Source organism: Siphateles boraxobius, unplaced genomic scaffold, assembly GCF_051911475.1.
Source record: "Siphateles boraxobius isolate OS27281-9 unplaced genomic scaffold, OSU_SipBor_1 25, whole genome shotgun sequence".
In the NCBI taxonomy this organism is placed as follows: domain Eukaryota; kingdom Metazoa; phylum Chordata; class Actinopteri; order Cypriniformes; family Leuciscidae; genus Siphateles; species Siphateles boraxobius.
The window spans coordinates 26,134,970-26,153,472 of NW_027508866.1; the positions used below are offsets into that span (position 1 = coordinate 26,134,970).

At 37.6% G+C, this 18,503-nt stretch overlaps 1 protein-coding gene across 19 annotated transcripts in view; it reads right to left on the reverse strand.

The window, feature by feature from the left end:
- Nucleotides 1–7,384: 7,384 nt before the first annotated feature.
- ppip5k2 (diphosphoinositol pentakisphosphate kinase 2) overlaps nucleotides 7,385–18,503 on the reverse strand; it is a 56,413-nt gene continuing 45,294 nt past the window's right edge. For 4 of the 19 annotated variants that reach the window (XM_077243362.1, XM_077243363.1, XM_077243354.1 and 1 more), the window contains 4 exons: nucleotides 10,420–10,563; nucleotides 10,218–10,331; nucleotides 9,110–9,145; nucleotides 7,385–8,327 (listed from right to left, as the gene is read on the reverse strand). In XM_077243362.1, coding sequence (XP_077099477.1) covers nucleotides 8,053–8,327; nucleotides 9,110–9,145; nucleotides 10,218–10,331; nucleotides 10,420–10,563 — 569 coding nt within the window. In that variant the 3' untranslated portion in view covers nucleotides 7,385–8,052. Of the gene's footprint in view, nucleotides 8,328–9,109; nucleotides 9,146–10,217; nucleotides 10,332–10,419; nucleotides 10,564–11,860; nucleotides 11,882–12,645; nucleotides 12,709–17,585; nucleotides 17,706–18,503 lie in introns of all 19 variants that reach the window. The other 15 variants (XM_077243364.1, XM_077243356.1, XM_077243357.1 and 12 more) reach the window with 8 other exon arrangements.

The following is an 18,503-nucleotide window of genomic DNA, read 5'->3' on the forward strand; positions in this document are numbered from 1 at the left end:
CAATTTCATGATGTTGCGTTCTGTAGTAACAGGACACTCAGCTCCGAAACTGTGGAGCTTCTCTTTTTTCAGCACTGGTAATTCTAGTGTTTTCTCTAGCCTCTCTTGCACAAAGCTTCTTTAAATGCCTCCATCCAAAAATCCAAAAAACAACGTACTAATTTCCTTCCTGCCGGACCCTCTATCCATGCCTTAACTGTTTGAAGCAGCACAGTTGTTTTTCCTTTAGCCTTTGGCTTCACAGTGCTTAACACCAATGACACTACTGCTTCGGAGCAGAACCCAGGCTCAGTTGGGGGCCAGTTCCACTCTGGACAACGGACGAACAGTGTATGATTATGATTCAGGCAGTATTACAGGTCAGAGATCAGATTGGATCGGAACATTTACAATAGTTATCCATCTGGTTGAAGATCAGGGTCATCACGCGGTATGGAGACAGGTTTGTTACAATCTTCAACACTGTCATTGTTATCAGGGTGCTTGTCATATTGCTACCATCTCTAAACTTCTGGCACTGGGAAATACTAGAAAGAAAGAGGCACGGTACTGTAATTGTCAGGGTTTTGTCACATTGGTCTAGTTTATTATTGGTTTTGTGAGTCCTGGCGCTCCTGTATTGTCTTGTCTTTGTGTGAGCGTGTGGTTTCAAGCGAGCTTGAGCCGTGCGCTCTCTTGTCAGTGTACCTTGTTTCAGTTTTGTAGGATCAAAGGCAAGAGTTGCTCCAGTGAAGAAGCTTAGTTGACCATGTTTAGAGTTAATGGGAGCTCTAATCAGAGCTAGAACAGGACATAAAGCCCTATCTTGCACCCAGCGCAATTGACTTTGTACACCGAAGCATGTATCATTCCTATTTTGCATCTGACGCACAGCGGAGTTTTCCCTCCACAGACGCACGTCGCTAAATTAGGGAATGAACTTGCGCTCCCGGGGGGGGTTCAGCAAAAAGAGGCGGCGTGTTCCTGCACAAACGTTCCCTGGTGCTATTTTTGGAGTTTCAGAAAACAATTCCGCCACAGACCAGGAAAAACCTAGTCTAAAGTCAGAGGCGCGTTATTCAGATGCTATTTTAAGGGCGCATGCTTGGACATAATGTAGCGTGTGCACAACGCGTATACACTTTGCTTCTCTCATTTACACAGACGCAGCAGTTACCATTTTTGCAAACCATACATAAATACAAGGAAAAATATTACCACACAAGGGAAATCATTGTGGTTTCCATGAAGATGTGAAAAAATAGGCATAAATCTAGCTTACACATTTACCCCGATTATTATAAGCTTGTTTAACCGAAACTAATTTGAGTTTCTCCCATCCCCATACAATGTCACTTCTCTGTCTTTTACGGCCCTGATGAGAACGTCGGTCTCCTCGGCTGTGAACCGCTCCTGCCGTGCGTCTGGCAAATCCGCCATCATAATAGCAATCCACCATGGAACAAGCGCGCCTGCTTTTAAAGGGAATGTGTGATGGCGCTCTAATTGGTTTATATCACGTTATGCCCAAACCACACCTATGAGTAATGTAGCATTTGATTTTGATTTGTGTCGGGCGCAAGAGTAATTTACCCCGCCGGTATAATAGCAATGAGATCCGCCCACAAAGTTACTTGCGTTTTGCGTTTGATACTTGCGTTTCATACGACATAGGCCATAATCTGCTTTATCCCTTGAAGATGTAGAAAAATCAAATTTGCAAGTGGATAGAGTGGCTGTGATACAGAATCTCACAAACCCTGAATCGTGGTCACATTGTAATGGTAAAGACAATCCAGCTGATTCAGCTGCTCGAGGAAAGTGTGCAGATGATCTGATATGAGTAAACTTTGGTGGTTTGGCCCGGCTTCTTCAGTTTCAGCTCGCTCGGAAGAGCCCGAGGAAAACTGTGTTGCTAAAATGAACACTGAACTGAGGTCTGAGTTTCAGGTCACCGTGCAGTTTGGTGGTGTTGCACCAACAGAACCTCTTTTGGATTTAGCGAAATATAGCAGTTGAAGACTGTGTTGCGAATAACTGCATGGATAAATAGGTTCATAACCAATGCAATGCCCGATCCAGATTTAAAATCCTTGGCGAACTCAGAAGAACTACTTGCAGCTGAAATGTATTGGGCAAAGGCAACTCAGGAAAAGAGTTTCATAAGGAAATACATTTGCTCAAAATAGGTCCAATGATTGACAAAGACTCTAAAATCAAGGATTTGAAACCGTTCTAAGATGAAAATTGACTCATTAATGTTTGTGGATGATTACAACAGTCCGAGTTCAGTTTCAGAGAACAAAGCAAAGATACTCAGAATATCTAGTTCAAGGTTATCATGATAGAATGATGCATTCAGTTGTAAGGGATACACTGTTTAAGGTTATAGAGAAATATTGGATTTTGCATGGCCAACAGCTTGTGGAACAAAATGTAGGAGAATGACATGTTTGTAAAAGATTGACTACAAAACCAGCTCAGCAAACTACTGAACCTCTGCCAAGGGACAGAGTTACTGAAGCACCACCCTTTAAAGTCACTGGGGTAGATTTTAGAGTGGCCTTTTATTTTGGCAAGCCTAAGGCACACCTGTGCAATAATCATTCTGTCTAATCAGCATCTTGATATGCCACACCTGTGAGGTGGATGGATTATCTCGGCAAAGGAGAAGTGCTCACTAACACAGATTTAGACAGATTTGTGTACAATATTTGAGAGAAATAGTCCTTTTGTGTACATAGAAAAAGTCTTAGATCTTTGAGTTCAGCTCATGAAAAAATGGGGGCAAAAAAAAAAGTGTTGAGTTTATAATTTTGTTCAGTGTATAAAACGCTTAACGTAGCCTAATGGACTAATACGTGATATACTGAAGCACCACCATATAAAGTCACTGTGGTAGATTTTCGAGTGGCCTTTTATTTTGGCCAGCCTAAGGCACACCTGTGCAATAATCATGCTGTCTAATCAGCATCTTGATATGCCACACCTGTGAGGTGGATGGATTATCTCGGCAAAGGAGAAGTGCTCACTAACACAGATTTAGACAGATTTGTGTACAATATTTGAGAGAAATAGTCCTTTTGTGTACATAGAAAAGTCTTAGATCTTTGAGTTCAGCTCATGAAAAAATGGGGGCAAAAACAAAAGAGTTGAGTTTATGATTTTGTTCAGTGTATAAAACGCTTAACGTAGTCTAATGGACTAATACGTGATTTAAAAGACCAAACTCGCAGGCAAGCAGATGGACTCAGAATATGAACTTCACGCGCAAAGTTTAATGCTGAGCGTTTCCCAGTGATATACTGGCATAAAGTTGGCTTGACATTGGACATTCGCACATTTAGTCTCTAAAGTTTGGAATGCACGTTTCTAACTTCAATGGCATTTGAAGAGAATGAATTTGTCATAAAGCCAACTGTAAAGTGTTCATGTAGGTGTCAGGCATAATGCGCACCTTTTAGATTTTTGATATTTATTCAAATAAATTGAAGTTTGCTATAGAGGGTTTGCACCTATGTCACGATTTGGTCAGTTACCCGGATGTGTGGCCATATTGGAGATACTCGGATGTGTACTACTGAACACATTGTTACATTAATTTATGAAGTCTAAACTACGGAAAAAAACACATGGAAGCAGCAAAATCATATAGAGAAGGACTTAGTACGCAGGAAAGAACACGGAATTTTGACGAACTAAAGTTAATTTGTGGTAAAGATCTGAACGAGCTAGCTTAGCCCTTACCGCGTTTCGTCCTTCTATTTATTATCCCAACATAGGCTACATTCAGATTGTCAGTCCATAAAAAGCACATGAAATCCATTTCTAGCTACATCCATATGTGATTTGAAATCCTATTCAAATCACAAATCAGTAAATCCGATTTAGTCTGAACGCTCTGATCGGATTTCGCGTGGTATGTGACTTTCTCACCCCACGTAAAATGTAAACGTCATACGTTGTTATAGGGAACATGCTGAAAGTCGCTGCCGAAATAAGGCTGTGTTGTTGCAAAGTGTCGGACAAGCAGAAAATGATTATTTTTGAAACATAATTTAAAACCGGCGCAGATAAGAGCGTGGAAAAACGCTTCATTTACACATGTGGCTAATGCTGTGCCTCTCTCAACCACAAACGCCTTCTTTCATCCATTTTTTGCACTCTTCTCTTTAACTTTTTTTGCAGTCTATAGAACTCAAAATATTTTTTCCCGGTGCGACCAATTAATACAGACCAAAACACGACCATTTTTTGGCAGCAATAATCAGCCAAATATGCATGTCCGTTCAGTTCAGTGGCATTGTTTACGTTCAGTGCCTCCAAAATGACCGATTTCCGGATTGATGACGTGTAGTGAAAACCCTCCATTGAAGTTAGAAACGTTTGCTATAATGATGAATGCAACTTTAGAGACGGTCCCAATATGTGCCAATGTCGAGCCAAATTTACATTTACATTAAGTCATTTAGCAGATGCTTTTATCCAAAGGGACTAACAGTTAAACTAACAATAGAACAACAATATGCAAGTGCTATGACCCTTCCCAGTTTAGTCTGATGCAGTACATCTAGGCATATCCTACTTATGGAGAAGAGAAGAGAAGAGAAGAGAAGAGAAGAGAAGAGAAGAGAAGAGAAGAGAAGAGAAGAGAAGAGAAGAGAAGAGAAGAGAAAGTGTTAGTATTAATTGATCAATAGTTGATATGTCAGTATATCACTGGGAAACACTCAGCATGAAACTTTGCGAATCAAATTCATATTCTGAGTCCATCTGCTTGCATGTAGCCTATAGTACAGCCTACATCCCCAATAAGGTGCGAGTTTGGTCTTTTATCACTGTATTAGTCCATTAAGCTACGTTAAGCGTTTTGTCCCGATGGAAGGGGAATCTTTGAGTATGATGAGGTATTGACGGAAACCGATAATAATCCCATTCATGGTAGAGAAAGCTGATAACATGTAGGCTAAGGCTACACAGGGAAAGTAACAAGGAAAGTTATTGAATTAAACATAGACACAGCTTTTGTGTCTTTATCATCTTATCCACATATATACTGGCCCAGATAATCATCACAAAAACTTAATGCATCCTCAATTGATGTAAATGAGTTTTATGAATGAATGGCTTGCTCTAAGTGTTGCTCGGTCTTCGTCAACAACACGCGCTTACACCCCCTGCTGGTGACGTCGACTAACAGCAGATGGAGAGCATGCTCGGTAATCTACTGCTTTTCCTGGATGTCAACGTTGAATTTACTGTCGAATTTGAACCACTGTATTTGTGGAAGTGAATTTGCAAAGCGAAATAAAATGGACCGAAAATTGCCTGTTGAATATTATAGGTTGTATTTTTAAACAGTTTGAATATTTTGGAAGTGAAATATGAAAGGACTTTTCATATTTCACTTCCAAAATATTCAAACTGTTTAAAAATACAATTGAATTTTTAATGAAAATGTTTGAAATATTTTGAATTGAAATAGTCACAGCTTAAATATTCAACCATGTTGAATTTCTTCCCAAAAAAATGCAAGCATGGTTAATGCATTGTCTATTTTTTTTCCAAGTAGTACAATTCAACAGGCTTTTCTGTTTAAAAAACATTAGCCATTATTTTACTTCCATAGTATGGTACATTCATGCAGTGTCTGTACTTCATCAGGTGGTGTGTTAATAAGACCTGTGCAACTTCTTGGGTAGCCTATAGATGAACCTAGTTCATCGGGTGGGAGGATGTTGTAACTTTTGTTGAATAATACATTTTTTCTTGAATAGAAGCATATGTGATGCTAAGTGTGAATAATGAGAAAAACATATTTTTTGTGTTTATTTTGAAAGATTGTAACCATATGAATCCCACCCTAGTATACTTCAAGTACATACTAAGTACGCTGGTATCGTTGTTATTGATTCATCCTTGTCAAGTAAACGAACTAGAAATATGATATCCGTGCAAGCGTTTACATTTTCTAGGACTTTCACTAACACAGGGGTGGGAAAATCTGGCCCTCGAGATCCACTTCCTGTAGTGTTTAATTCCAACCCTGATCAAACTCAAACAAGCTAAATACTAGAAAGCTACGAGCAGATGAGTTTGATCTGGGTTGAAGCTAAACAGAGCCAGAGTTGCCCAGCTCTAGGCTAAAGTCAGAGTGTCCGTTTAATCCACACATCTTCAAAATCCCTAAATCCCCAAAGTAGGTTTTATCTCACTTTATGGCGCCACACAAGTAAACTGAAACCGCTTCACCTTTTTGTCTAACATCACCAATCCCTCTTACTTTTCAACCTTTCTGCAATTGTCAGACTTCATTCGGGTAGCCTATGCAACAACCACCTTCCATAATCCAATATAAGACATACAGAAATAAAAGTCCTACACATTTTGGTGTTGAAAAATATTTATTTCGGTGTTTCTCAAACCTGTTCCTGGAGTCCCCTTACAATGCACATTTTGAATGTCTTTGACACCCATTTCAGGCCTTGGAGTCTTTACTATTGAGCTTATGATTGGAATCAGGTGTGTTTGATTAGGGAGACATACAAGGGCCAGATTTACTAACAGCTTGTGCCAGTGCAAACCCTCTTTTGGCATTAAAAAATACTGTCAGGATTTACTAAAGACACAGGGAGAAAATTTAGCTTTAAAAAGGCATGTACGGGGTCATTTTTGTGGCTGACCTTATTGCATATGCATTTGTAGGTGTTTCCCTTTCAGACACAAAATTTATGGGAGGAGTGCATTTAAACGAATCATGCAACATGGTTTACAAAAGTTTGTGGTAGTAGTCAATGTAGTGGTATTTGTACCATTATTTAACGCACCAAAAAAGCATAAACCATTTAGCACTTGACATGCTGCCCTAGTCACTGCCAGGAGGAGGAACTGCAGAGAACCGAGAGCGCGTGATAGAAGGGAAAGATATTCCTTCCCTTATGATACATTATTTGAAATGCCAGAGTGAGATGTTATCCGAACATTTCGTTTGCCAATCCACTTTATTTTTACTCTATATTTTGCTGCACCTACAATGTTAGTGGATTACCTGCACCTGATTATCATTGGCTCTGCTTGTTTGCAACGTTACATTAATTTTGTGCTGCTTTTGGTAAATTTGGCAAATTCCTTTTGAAAGTGGGCATCCCTATGCCCAATCACTCCGAAGGGCAGGACATGAACATAAATTATTAAGTAACTTCCTTGAAGTGACCATTGCATGTTCCCTGTGCTAACAGACCTTTGGAATGGCCCTTCGTGAATGGGTTAAGTTATTCACGTTCGTTTGGAACACTCTGACAAATGCGTCCCCTTCCCGAAGTAAAAACCAGAGAATTAGGTGGTGGCTACCATTGCTAGGATTTAAATGTGCAATGTAGTTCTGATTTCACAATGAACTTAAAAATACCATCAGCCAAAGTTTATTCCCAATATTCACAACATTTAGTTTACTTTCAATTTGATGTAAAAGTAATTAACATAAGGCAGATTTCCATTATAGTGGAGGGAAATAATTGCACATTCTGATTGTAATGAAATATATGCATTAAAAATGTTTCTAAACATGAAATATCACTTAGAACCTTATTTGATGAGGCCCCAGAATGTTCTGTATTCATTAAATATTCCAAAAGAATTAAAACCAGCTGCAGTAACATGTCATACTATGACAAGTAAATTCTATGCAAGCTTTTACATTTCGACATTCAGATATACAAGATAAATGTAACACATTACCAAACCATTCAAGATGAATGGAAGAGCTAAATAAGCCTACGATATGATTGTAATTGCAACGTGATATCATTTAGTGGACTGTTTTGGTAGCAAACATTCAGTAAGATGTTCCCTTAAATAAAAAGAAGGTACGGCTAATTATGACTAATTCTTGTCACTAAAAGTAACAGTCAGGCTTGTAACATGCTCTAAGAATTGATCTAAACTGTCTGAACAAAAATCCTGTTTTGGTTCGCTAGGTCCATGGCATGTGGTCATCTGCTTTAGTTGTGTCCTGGTTTGCGAGTGTACTGTGATGTAATGTACATTTCCCAGGTGGTGGTTTGCAGATTGATGTCATGTGTAAAAGCCTGGCATGGTTTTGGTAGAACTCTTATTTTCTAGAGCAGGGACTTCATGTGCTGGTGTGCCACTGGATGGGACACCGGACAGTTGTTGGGTTTTAAAGGAGGAATCCTGAGATTCAGTTGGCAGAGTGATGGAGATGCGTGGAGCAGGGTTGAGCTGCTTGCTCTCTGAGCTTGGCTGGGAGGTTTTGCCACAACTTGCACTGTGCTCTGGAACAATTGCTGAAATTGCTCTGGGTTTTCTGGCGGGAAAGTCATCCTGATCTGTAGGAAAATAAATATATACAGAGGTGAAAAACAGAAGGAACAGGGCACAATGGAGTGTCTTGAGAGAGTTTTTCCAAATCTGATTCACACTTTTTCAACAGTGAATTTAGTGACTTCTCTATGAACTTTCTATTTGTTTAAGTTTACTGCATAAGATTTATTATCTTTCAGATTTATTCACTATATTTCATTTCGTTAGAGGTCGCACTGGTGCCACACCACTTGTCCAAGTGATAAAAGCTCGCATTTCTGTACGTAGCGTGGACCGTTTATCAGCTCGGAGCAATAATAGAGAGAACAGTCCAGCTCAGATCAGGGCCATCACAGATCTCCATCACACGACACCATCACTACACTGTAACGGTCTAAACGTTACCTGGGTTTTATTGTTGTATTCTTTTCTGGCTATTGCCTAAAAAGAGGTCTGGGTTACGTGCAATACCGCTTGGAGCACTAGGGCACAGTGGCTACGAGATATAAACCTGATATCCCACGAACAAGACAGTTCAGTTTGGTAGCGGGAAACCGCATGGTTCTACCAGAGAATGTCTAATATGGGGAGAACGTTCACTCAGTAAACTTCCATCATCAGTGAAACTCATCTAAAGACTGGACATTGACGATAAGTTTCATTCATTATATTGTCACATTCACACTGAGACAAAGACTGCTTGTTTCCGTATATTGTTTTTTGTTGGGGCAATCATATATATATATGCACGTGTGGAATAAAATAGAGAAAAAAGAATATTTGTTGAGTGAAGTGTATCTTTCAGTACCAGTCGAATTCCTGTTGAACCCCCTCAGGTTAACACCTAAAAAGAAAAGGGGGTGTTACAACACAGCGCTCACTGCAGTATTAATAACAGCACTGCGAGATCAGGTAGCAAGCATTCAAATTCAGCACATAATTCTTTGTTTTAATTAACCACAGATATCAGATCAAACAGTGTTGACGTGGAAACCAGGAGTAACATTGTGCCATGAATGAACAAGTTAAAGAAGGCTTTTCAATCCACAAATCACCAACATTTAACATGGATTTTAATGTAGGAACTGTAAACAACCTTTTAAGAGTGAATTTCAAGCACTCTTTAAGGACTTTCAAGCACTTTAAACTTTTTCCAGCACTTCAAAGCTCTAAATATTATCCATTTTTTGTTTTATTTTTAATGTGATGATTTGCAAAATTAAAAGTTGATTAAAAGTAAACTAAGACGTCCTAGCAAACAAACTTTTTTTAAAGACATGAAATTCACAATAACCAGTAGATGGCGGCAGAGGAGCACTTATTTGACTTATTAGTCATTTCCACTCCCTAATAATAAATGGAAAAACGTAGGAAGACACATATTCTTATGAAAAAAAACCCTTTTCTTCCATTTGTGACTGAACTACACAGAAAACGAGCAAGTAAAGAGCGCTTCTTTTATAACCACTGAAGCTGTCGGTCAGTTCAGTAAGATACTATAGAAGAACAATGGGACATTTTAATAAGAATATAGTAGAATATTTAAATTTTCCCAATAAAAAGGAGATTTTTGCACATTACAGTTGTTAATAAAAGTTGATTTTATCTGCATATTAATTCAGTTCAGTGCTTTACTGTCAAATTTCCAATAAACAAACATGCTATATTATTAGTAACTGCACTTATTAATATCAAAACAAGTAGTTTTATGATTAAATAACCTTTGATTTAAAAAAACCCTCCAGCGCTACTAAATGAGGTGCTGCTGCCTCCATCTGTAGAACTTAGTCTCACCGGTGCTAGTGTTAGTCTGGAGCCCTGACTATATATGAAGCTTTTGTAAATACAAAGCTAAGTTCTACTGGTTTTGTGTAGTTATTTTTTATTAGTGCTTCTATACAGTAAATCCAACATGCCTGATGGACTCTTCTCCGATGAGCATGTCTTCTTGCCAAGGAATTGTGTGAATGGACAGGGCAAAACTTTTGCTGGAGTGTAAGTGTTCAAAGGAGCCTTCTTTGTGGGCAGAGCTGAGGGTAACACAAATAAAAACTGGTTCAAACAAATGTACAGTAAACATGACACGGTGGCAGTCAGCCCATGTTGTTTCGACCGTACCTGGCGAGGATGGCGACATTTCCAGGACTGGATCATTGGATATGGCTATGGAGGCGAGGAAGTCATCCACTTGTTTCAGAGACAGGGAATTATGGAGGGTCTCCAAGGGACAGATTGAAGGAACCATGGAATACAACTCAAAACCTTCAATGAAATGTATACAACGTTAGAATCTGAAAAAAAAAGGCTAGAAAACATCGTCAGCTAGAATAATCATATAGCATGAACTCTAACTTAAGATCTTGGAGAGATGGCAGAGATATGGTGTTCCATTTCCTCTAAAAAAAAAAAAAAAAGACAAGCAACAACACCGTCAAACGTGAGTTTGAGGTGGGCAAGATGGAGGCGGATGGGTCACACAAAGAACAGCTCACAATACCTGCAATCTACCAAAACATCACATGGTTTTATGAAGCGGAAATGAAAATCGACCTACCTTGTCCAAATATTTATTTTTCTCAAATTAAACTAGTGGAACAACATGATTATGATTTGATTTATTCAAGTCATGCAATTTGGCACAAGATGCCTGAATATAAACTTCAGGTGTCTTTTAATAAAAGCATTAAGCAACAGAGGCCATGCATTACAGTTGTTATACCACAGATAGGTGGTGTTATTAACCACGGTAAAACCACTGTAACACACAGCCTCTCATGGTTTATTGCTTTTATCCAATGGCAGAAACGGTTCTAGAAGACACATGTTCTATAAATAGTAACATTTATCAAAATTAAAAAATTCAGAATAACCAATTCTTCTGTCAAGAAATCAAGTTTATTAGACTGTTTACGGTTGCCAAGCACCATAACATTTATATATTCATATAGAATGTGCGACAAGTGTGCCTTCATTGGCATTTTACATTGGCTTCAAATGGGACTAAATTTTTTAGAATTTAATGATAGAACTGATTAGATGTAGAGTACAAGTGCTGTCCCCACTTAACACAGATTGATTTACTGCTTTTTTTAAAAACAAAAAAAGTATCAATAACTTTTAACAATAAAAAAAGGCATCTTAAGAAGTGAATGAGTGAAGGAGCCAATCACACAACAATATAAGGAAACTATTATTAGGCAATGTTCAAATTATTAGGTTATTAGGTGATTTACTTAGAATAGGTAGAATGCAAGATGAGAGTATGTCTTGTCAATTATTAAAAAAAATACAGAGGAGCATATGCGATATGTGTTACTTTTCCTTCTGCGAATGCAATGATTAAACCAAAAGCTAATTTTCTTGTGGGTACATAAAGAAAGATAAAAATACAATAGAATTCTGAGTTATAGGACAGGTCTAAGTGCTAAGGGTAAAAAACAAACGTCTATAGACTAGATCTGAGTACTTACTACACAAGAGTGGGAACTAGAGCCAAAATAAACAACAAACACTAATTAGACAGAATAGAATGTGTATATTAAGTATGATTAACACTTACCACTGAACATACTGGAAAACACTGACCCATTTAGAAAAGCAGATTAAAAGAAAAAAACAAACAATAAAAATGATATGCTAAAAATGGGCAATTCTCGAAACTTCCAAAAGCATCATCTTGGATGTTATCAACTTATAAAACACTTCAATGCAGCATTATGCACAATGTTTTTTAAATAATCCTTTACATCTGAGCCAATCGTTGAATTTTTTTTGTGTGTGTATGTCACTTTTTGGATGATAGTTTCATTTATGCTATAGAATTTGGAATTGGAAAAAAACACAGAAAACATGTTTAGTCAAGCTAAAATAAGCAGAGACATTTAAACAGGTTAAAATAAAGTGTTATATTAAATAAATATTCTTCATATAGGCCAAAGAGCAGCAAATCCTTTTCACTTGAAAACTCAACGCATTTCATCAGTTTCTAAGAACTAGTTCATTCAACCACAAACAAACAAGCAAATAATTAAAAATAGGTTACAGCACAATATTCCCAATTCCATACATTAATCTTATTGTACTTTATGTAAATGATGTAACAAAATGACAGCGTTTTTTTTTTAAATCCATGTAATGAGATCACCGTCCAGAGACTAAGCTGTTGATCAAATATATACATGATGCCTGGTGTTGAATGAGTATCTTTAGTCCTTTAAAATGTCACATTCCCTGTGCCCTTATCATGGGGTTTGAAGGAGGAACTATATCCAGAGGAATAAATAATAAATCAAAAACTGAATGTGAGGGGAAAACGTGACTAGGAATTAACAAAAGCAAACATACCATTGGTTGGGTGTCGCGCAAATGAGATAGAAAATCTTTTAACAGCAGAACCACGTGTAGCCTCTGAGAAAGAGAAAAACAGGTACTTGAAATGTATAAGAGCTAACAGAAAGAGGGTTAAAGAAAGGCTGAAGAAGGCAAGAGTCATGCAGGAAAGACGCAGAAGAAAAGCAGAGGCGTGCTTGTGTTTAGTGTTTGGAAAGCCATAGGGATAGTGATTAAAAAACAACAACAACAAAACGTTCCACTTTCAAAATGAAACCTTCGTTTCCTTTCTGTCCAAGCAAACACACCATATTAACCCTAGAATGCATAAAGGGGGTTACATGGACACGATAGAGCAGTCGTTGAATTGCCACAGCACTGGACATTCAGATGATCAACTAGTCAGAAGATAGACTGTGTCAGATAAGAGAGAATTTCAAAAATGTGCAGTGCTGTTCCAAGAGACACGCCACTTTTTGGGAATATTTTGTTCAAATAAAATAGCTTTTTTCTATCACTACCCCAAGCCTTTGTAAAGGGTCTCAAAAATACCCGTAGGCTTTTCATATGGAATTGTGACTCAGTATATATTTTCTGCTCAGTATTACTCTTCGATTGGATCTTGGACTAGCACACAAAAACACCCAGTGGCATTGGATACGGCTGCAACATGACGACCCCAGTATCGGGACTTCTCATTGGTCCAAAGCTTATTTCTTTATATGAACTACCTTCTTTTCACCCGTCTTTACTCTCAAGGTTCAGCACGGTCGTTTACTGGCCATAAAACAAATCTCCACAAACCTTCTTATAGTAAATGGACACAAGACTACAACACAACCACTACACTTATTCAGATTTACACACATTTACCTGTTCTTCAACTTATTAGTTTCAGAAAAACAACAGTCTACTTGCATGTCTGCAAGGATCAGCAAAATAATTGGCAAATGTTGCTGGTAAATTAAAATTTCACATAAATACACATTCGTCACAAGCAATTATATTGAACTGAATTTGGTTATGGTATATAGGACAACTGAACATTGCTGAAACATTTAAACTGGTGCATAATCCAATTCTTCAATGATTTAATTGCACTGAAAGATAAAAACAGGATGCCATCTCTTTGTACGGGTCATGCATTCTAGGGTTAATTCTATGATGGACGCTACACTTTCTTTAGCACTGCTACTACATGAACTTCATGATCTATAAACGCTCTTGCTTCACAACACAAATTAGCCATGGAATCTTAAATTTAAAAATCATTTTTGGGAATCAAATATGAAAACAAACAACATAATAGGACATCAAAACATATGTTGAGTTATATTTCTCCTCAAATAATAGCTACAAAGTCAAAAGTCACTTGTTGCATGATAGATGGTCTTAAAAACTTGGGTTGAGCAGTTATATTATTATTATTCCAGCACAGACACTACAAGTAGGCTGGATATGTTAACAGAACCATTACCAAGATTCCATAATCCTATATAATTGTATGAGGAATCAATCATTTTACCAAAATAGGTTAACTAACTAAAAGGTATACAGGATTTGTTTGCTCAATATTTCTTTAGAAGTTAACACAATATCTGTATATAAATCTGTGTTGAAAAGCACATTATTGCATTACTCAAACTCGCTATGGTAAATCTGCAAGAATTATTTTAATTCAGAGCTGTGGGGTTCAGTTTGCTGGGAAATTTCTAGCTTCCAACATTTCCTAGGATTTTTTTTAGTCATGTCTGTATACAAAGAAAAAAGGTTTGGCTACTATGGTGCAGGTGTGTGTGCAGGATAAGGGGAAATACTCAAAACCCAGAATACCACAGTGTATTTAAAGGGATCATGACATGAGAAATCAAATTTCAAAGATTTTTTGACGTAAGAGGTCTTTGACCATTAAAACACCCTGCAAGTTTCAGAGCTAAAATCGTTCTCAACATTATAAATAAAGCATTTATTTAATCAAGCTCAAAATACGACTCTTTTGGATATCGGTGATCTGTGACGTCACACAGGCAAATACTTTTGCATACGACTGCCTCCAGAGCAAGATATCGACCAATAGTTTACATCATCGCACCACAAGCCCCGCCCACTGGCATTCAGTCGCTTAACAGCTGACATTTGCCTACACTGAATGTGAGCATCACGTCAAAAGCAGAAAGAAGCCATTATAAAGCCTGATGCTGTCTAAACTGATACAGTATACAGATGAGCATTCAGCATTAAAAGTGAAAAATGATGAAGCATTAGCAAATCATAACAGTGGCTGTTTACTTACAAGCCTTTTTCATTTTAATGGGTTTACTTAATTCAGTTAAATTTTAGCTACAGGGTGTATTTGAACAGACCTTAAGTTATGTAATATTAAGATATGTAGGTTTTTTGTAAACCTAAACCTTGTGCATCCTTAAGGACGTTTTTGTCTTTCTCTAAATAGTTTTTTTCCCCCAAGTTAATGCCAAGTGCATACATTTCTGCAGAAATTTATTTTCGGTATTTTCATTGCCATTTTAATTAGAAATGCACCGATTGCAATTTTCTTGGCCAATACCAATTTCCAAATTTTTAGTCAGCGTGACCTGCTGAAACCAATGTTTTGCAGATTCAGATTTTTTTTCTCAAAGAACTATAATTGACAGCATATACAAACAAAAATCTACTTTTATTCAATGCAAAATTTTATTTTCATTAAAAAAGACAAGTCAATAATAAAATAAGAACAAATTGCAAACAACAGCACAAATAAATGCAATAGAATAAAGAGAGATATGACATAATTATTTAATTTAAGATTAATGCTTACAATTAAAGTTACAAAAGTTATTCAGTCGAGAGCAGAGAGTGATTTTCTGTCTTTTGTTCTTTGATTAACATGGCAGACAGAAGCAGGCTTATTAGGCTGCTGTCACTTTAAGAGTTTATGCACAGATCCAATATACTGTTACATTACCTGCATTTTCTCTCATCTGTCTACGTCCCAAAACTGACGGTGTTTAACTGAATACTCAGCAAAACGTGCTGTTTGACATAACTTTGTATGCATTTGACCGTTTAAGTGCAATAAGCCACTCATTTTGGTACTTGCGACTTACAAGCTGTTTAAGTGGCGGCTTGTGCGCTCCACTTATATTGATCAGTAATGCGTGCGCTTTTGGTGTGAACGCGAAACCTACGGGAATTAGTAAAATTATGGAAAATACAAGCAGTGTTTAATCGGAGCGAATGAGTGGAGGCGGGTGTGTGTCACTTGACCGTCGGAAAGAAGAGAACGAGAACATGTAACTGATGTTATTGTCTGTGCCGCTTTCAACAGGAAAGACATGAGACTGAGCGGCCGGTCACCGCCCTGGGCCGAACATGCGGAAAATCGGCTGATTCCGGTTGATCGGTGCATCTCTAATTTTTCACCCTGATTTCCTTTCATAAATCTATTTCACACTATTGTACACAAAATAAATAAAAACTCAATTACTTTTTTTTTTACTTCAACAATCTCCAAATGGTCATCTTTCCCTTCCCTTTACCTCTGTACAGATAAAACGTTGTCAAAATAGTTCCAGTTCACATGGCTACACGGAAGTGATAAAAAATTCTGTATTATACATTTTTCAATGCCAGACAAGTAACTTGTTGAGGTCAATTTGTAAAGAAAGAATAAACGTCTGTACACATATATATTCAAACGCGCATACCTATAGACTAAACACATAATACGCATGTGCACGCGTCAGCGTTTCCACAGGATCGCGTTTTTTAAGTTTGCGCAGAGAAGTTTTTTCAAAAATTTTCAAGGCTTTTGCACCTTGGAACCCATTTCAAGGTTTGCGTTCTCGAGCCACCAGGCACTGATGTTGTGCGAGTGAGCGGGGCAGAGCGCATTAACGGTTTTCTGTTAGAACGGTGTCGTGTAAGCGGCCCTAACACGATCTATTAGTGATCTCCGATCATTAACAACTAATGATCTTTGTAACGGAAGTGAATCAATCAAAGCTAACTTTAGCTGGACAATAACTTTATTCTAGAAGTGCTGTAAAGCCTGTTACTTTAATTTCCTATTATCACTGTAAAGCTGCTTTGAAACAATCTATATTGTTAAAAGCGCTGTATAAATGAAGGTGACTTGACTTCTTTAAAATGAGACCAAACTTAAGTCTGTGCTCCAAAGCTTCACATTTTTATGAGTTTTTTGGACAGATATTTTTGTCCTCTAAGGACCTTAGAGTAACTTTTAATAGTGACGCACAAGGGTTTAATGAAATGTGTGTTATTGCTATTCTTGTTTGCAGTAGAAATAATGATCATCTAAGTTACATGTAAATCTGTGGCGCAGCTACTGTAGGGAAAGCTAAGAAAGCAGATTACTTTCTTGATGTACGTACATTAAGTCGTATGGACCGACTACAGAAAAACAGATGGGTTTACAGTGTGTTACAGTAGTATGAGTTACATTAAGGTAAATTAATAAATAACATTATTTGCTAACAGTGCAGAGATTCTGGTGAGACGGACTCTCAAGATGAATTCAACATACAGCTTTGCGTTAACAAGGACGAGACATATGCGACACATAGGATTTACAAAAGAAACTGTTTTTTTACAAGGATTATCGATATTATCGATAAACTTATTATACCTGATTTTTAATGAAACATACGCTATGGACAGTTCATAGCATACATTTCTTGCAAAAGCATTTGAGTTGCAGGATTCCCCAAAAGATCCTGAGTTTGTTGTAATGTAGGTTTCTCATCATAAATGAATCTAATCGGGGCAGACGGGCATCTGTACCACAACACAGCAACAAAAGGACGACTTATTCCAATGAGAACAACATAAAATCCGGTAGTTTCCCACTGAAAACACAGATAAGACTCCTGGATTCCTTAAAAGTAGGGACGGGGATTCACCATTAGAAGGTGTGTGTGCGTGTTTGCACATACCATCTAAGAAGCCAGAGGAGGTCAGCTTTTTACGGTGTGCGTGAGCGTAATCTTGTAGGTTAGGAGCGCTGGAGGAGCCGCCCAGCACCATGGTGCTAAACAAGCCAGCACAATGTGACCCTGATGGAGTTAGAGAAGATACATACAGCAATCGGGTGTTCCCAGAGACACCTGGCAGTGCATGCAGCATGCAGCATTTATAACAGATTCTTGCCACAGAATGAGTAGTGCAGCCTCACTGAAACCATCCCATAATGACAGTAATGTCTTTTGTAATTGTAACCAAGTTAGGTAAAACTATCTTCAGAGAACCCCACTTTAGGGAGAAAAAATAATAAAAACATTCTTCCGAACAATAAGACATTAGCTTTAGGGTCACATGAAGTGACATATCAAGCAATAACTAAATGAAAAAGACTAAATGAAATGTGTAATAGACTTACACCGTCTTTACTACAACTGCTGTAACTATTACAGTATTATTACCCACTGTAGACCACTATGATAATCCTTAATATATTCATTCCATCACTCCAATTCAGGGGCTGGATTCACAAAGATCTTCTTAAAGTAGTTAAGAAATCCCTAAGAAGTTTGTAAGAATGGTTCTACGAGTGATTCTTGAAAAAATCTTCAATTATCAAACATTTTGTTAAGAAGAAAATAGCAGACTTGTGACTTGGTGTTATCTGATGGTGTGGCAGTCCTTGTAGAAGACTCGATCATTTACTCGCCCTCATGTTGTTCTAAACCTGTATGAATTTCTTTCTTCTGTTGAACACAAAAGAAAATATTTTGAAGAATGTCGGTAACCAAAGTGTTGTGGGGAAAAATGACTATGGAAGTCAATGGGGTCCAATAACTGTTTGATTACCGCCATTATACAAAATATCTTCTTCTGTGTTCAGCAGAAGAAAG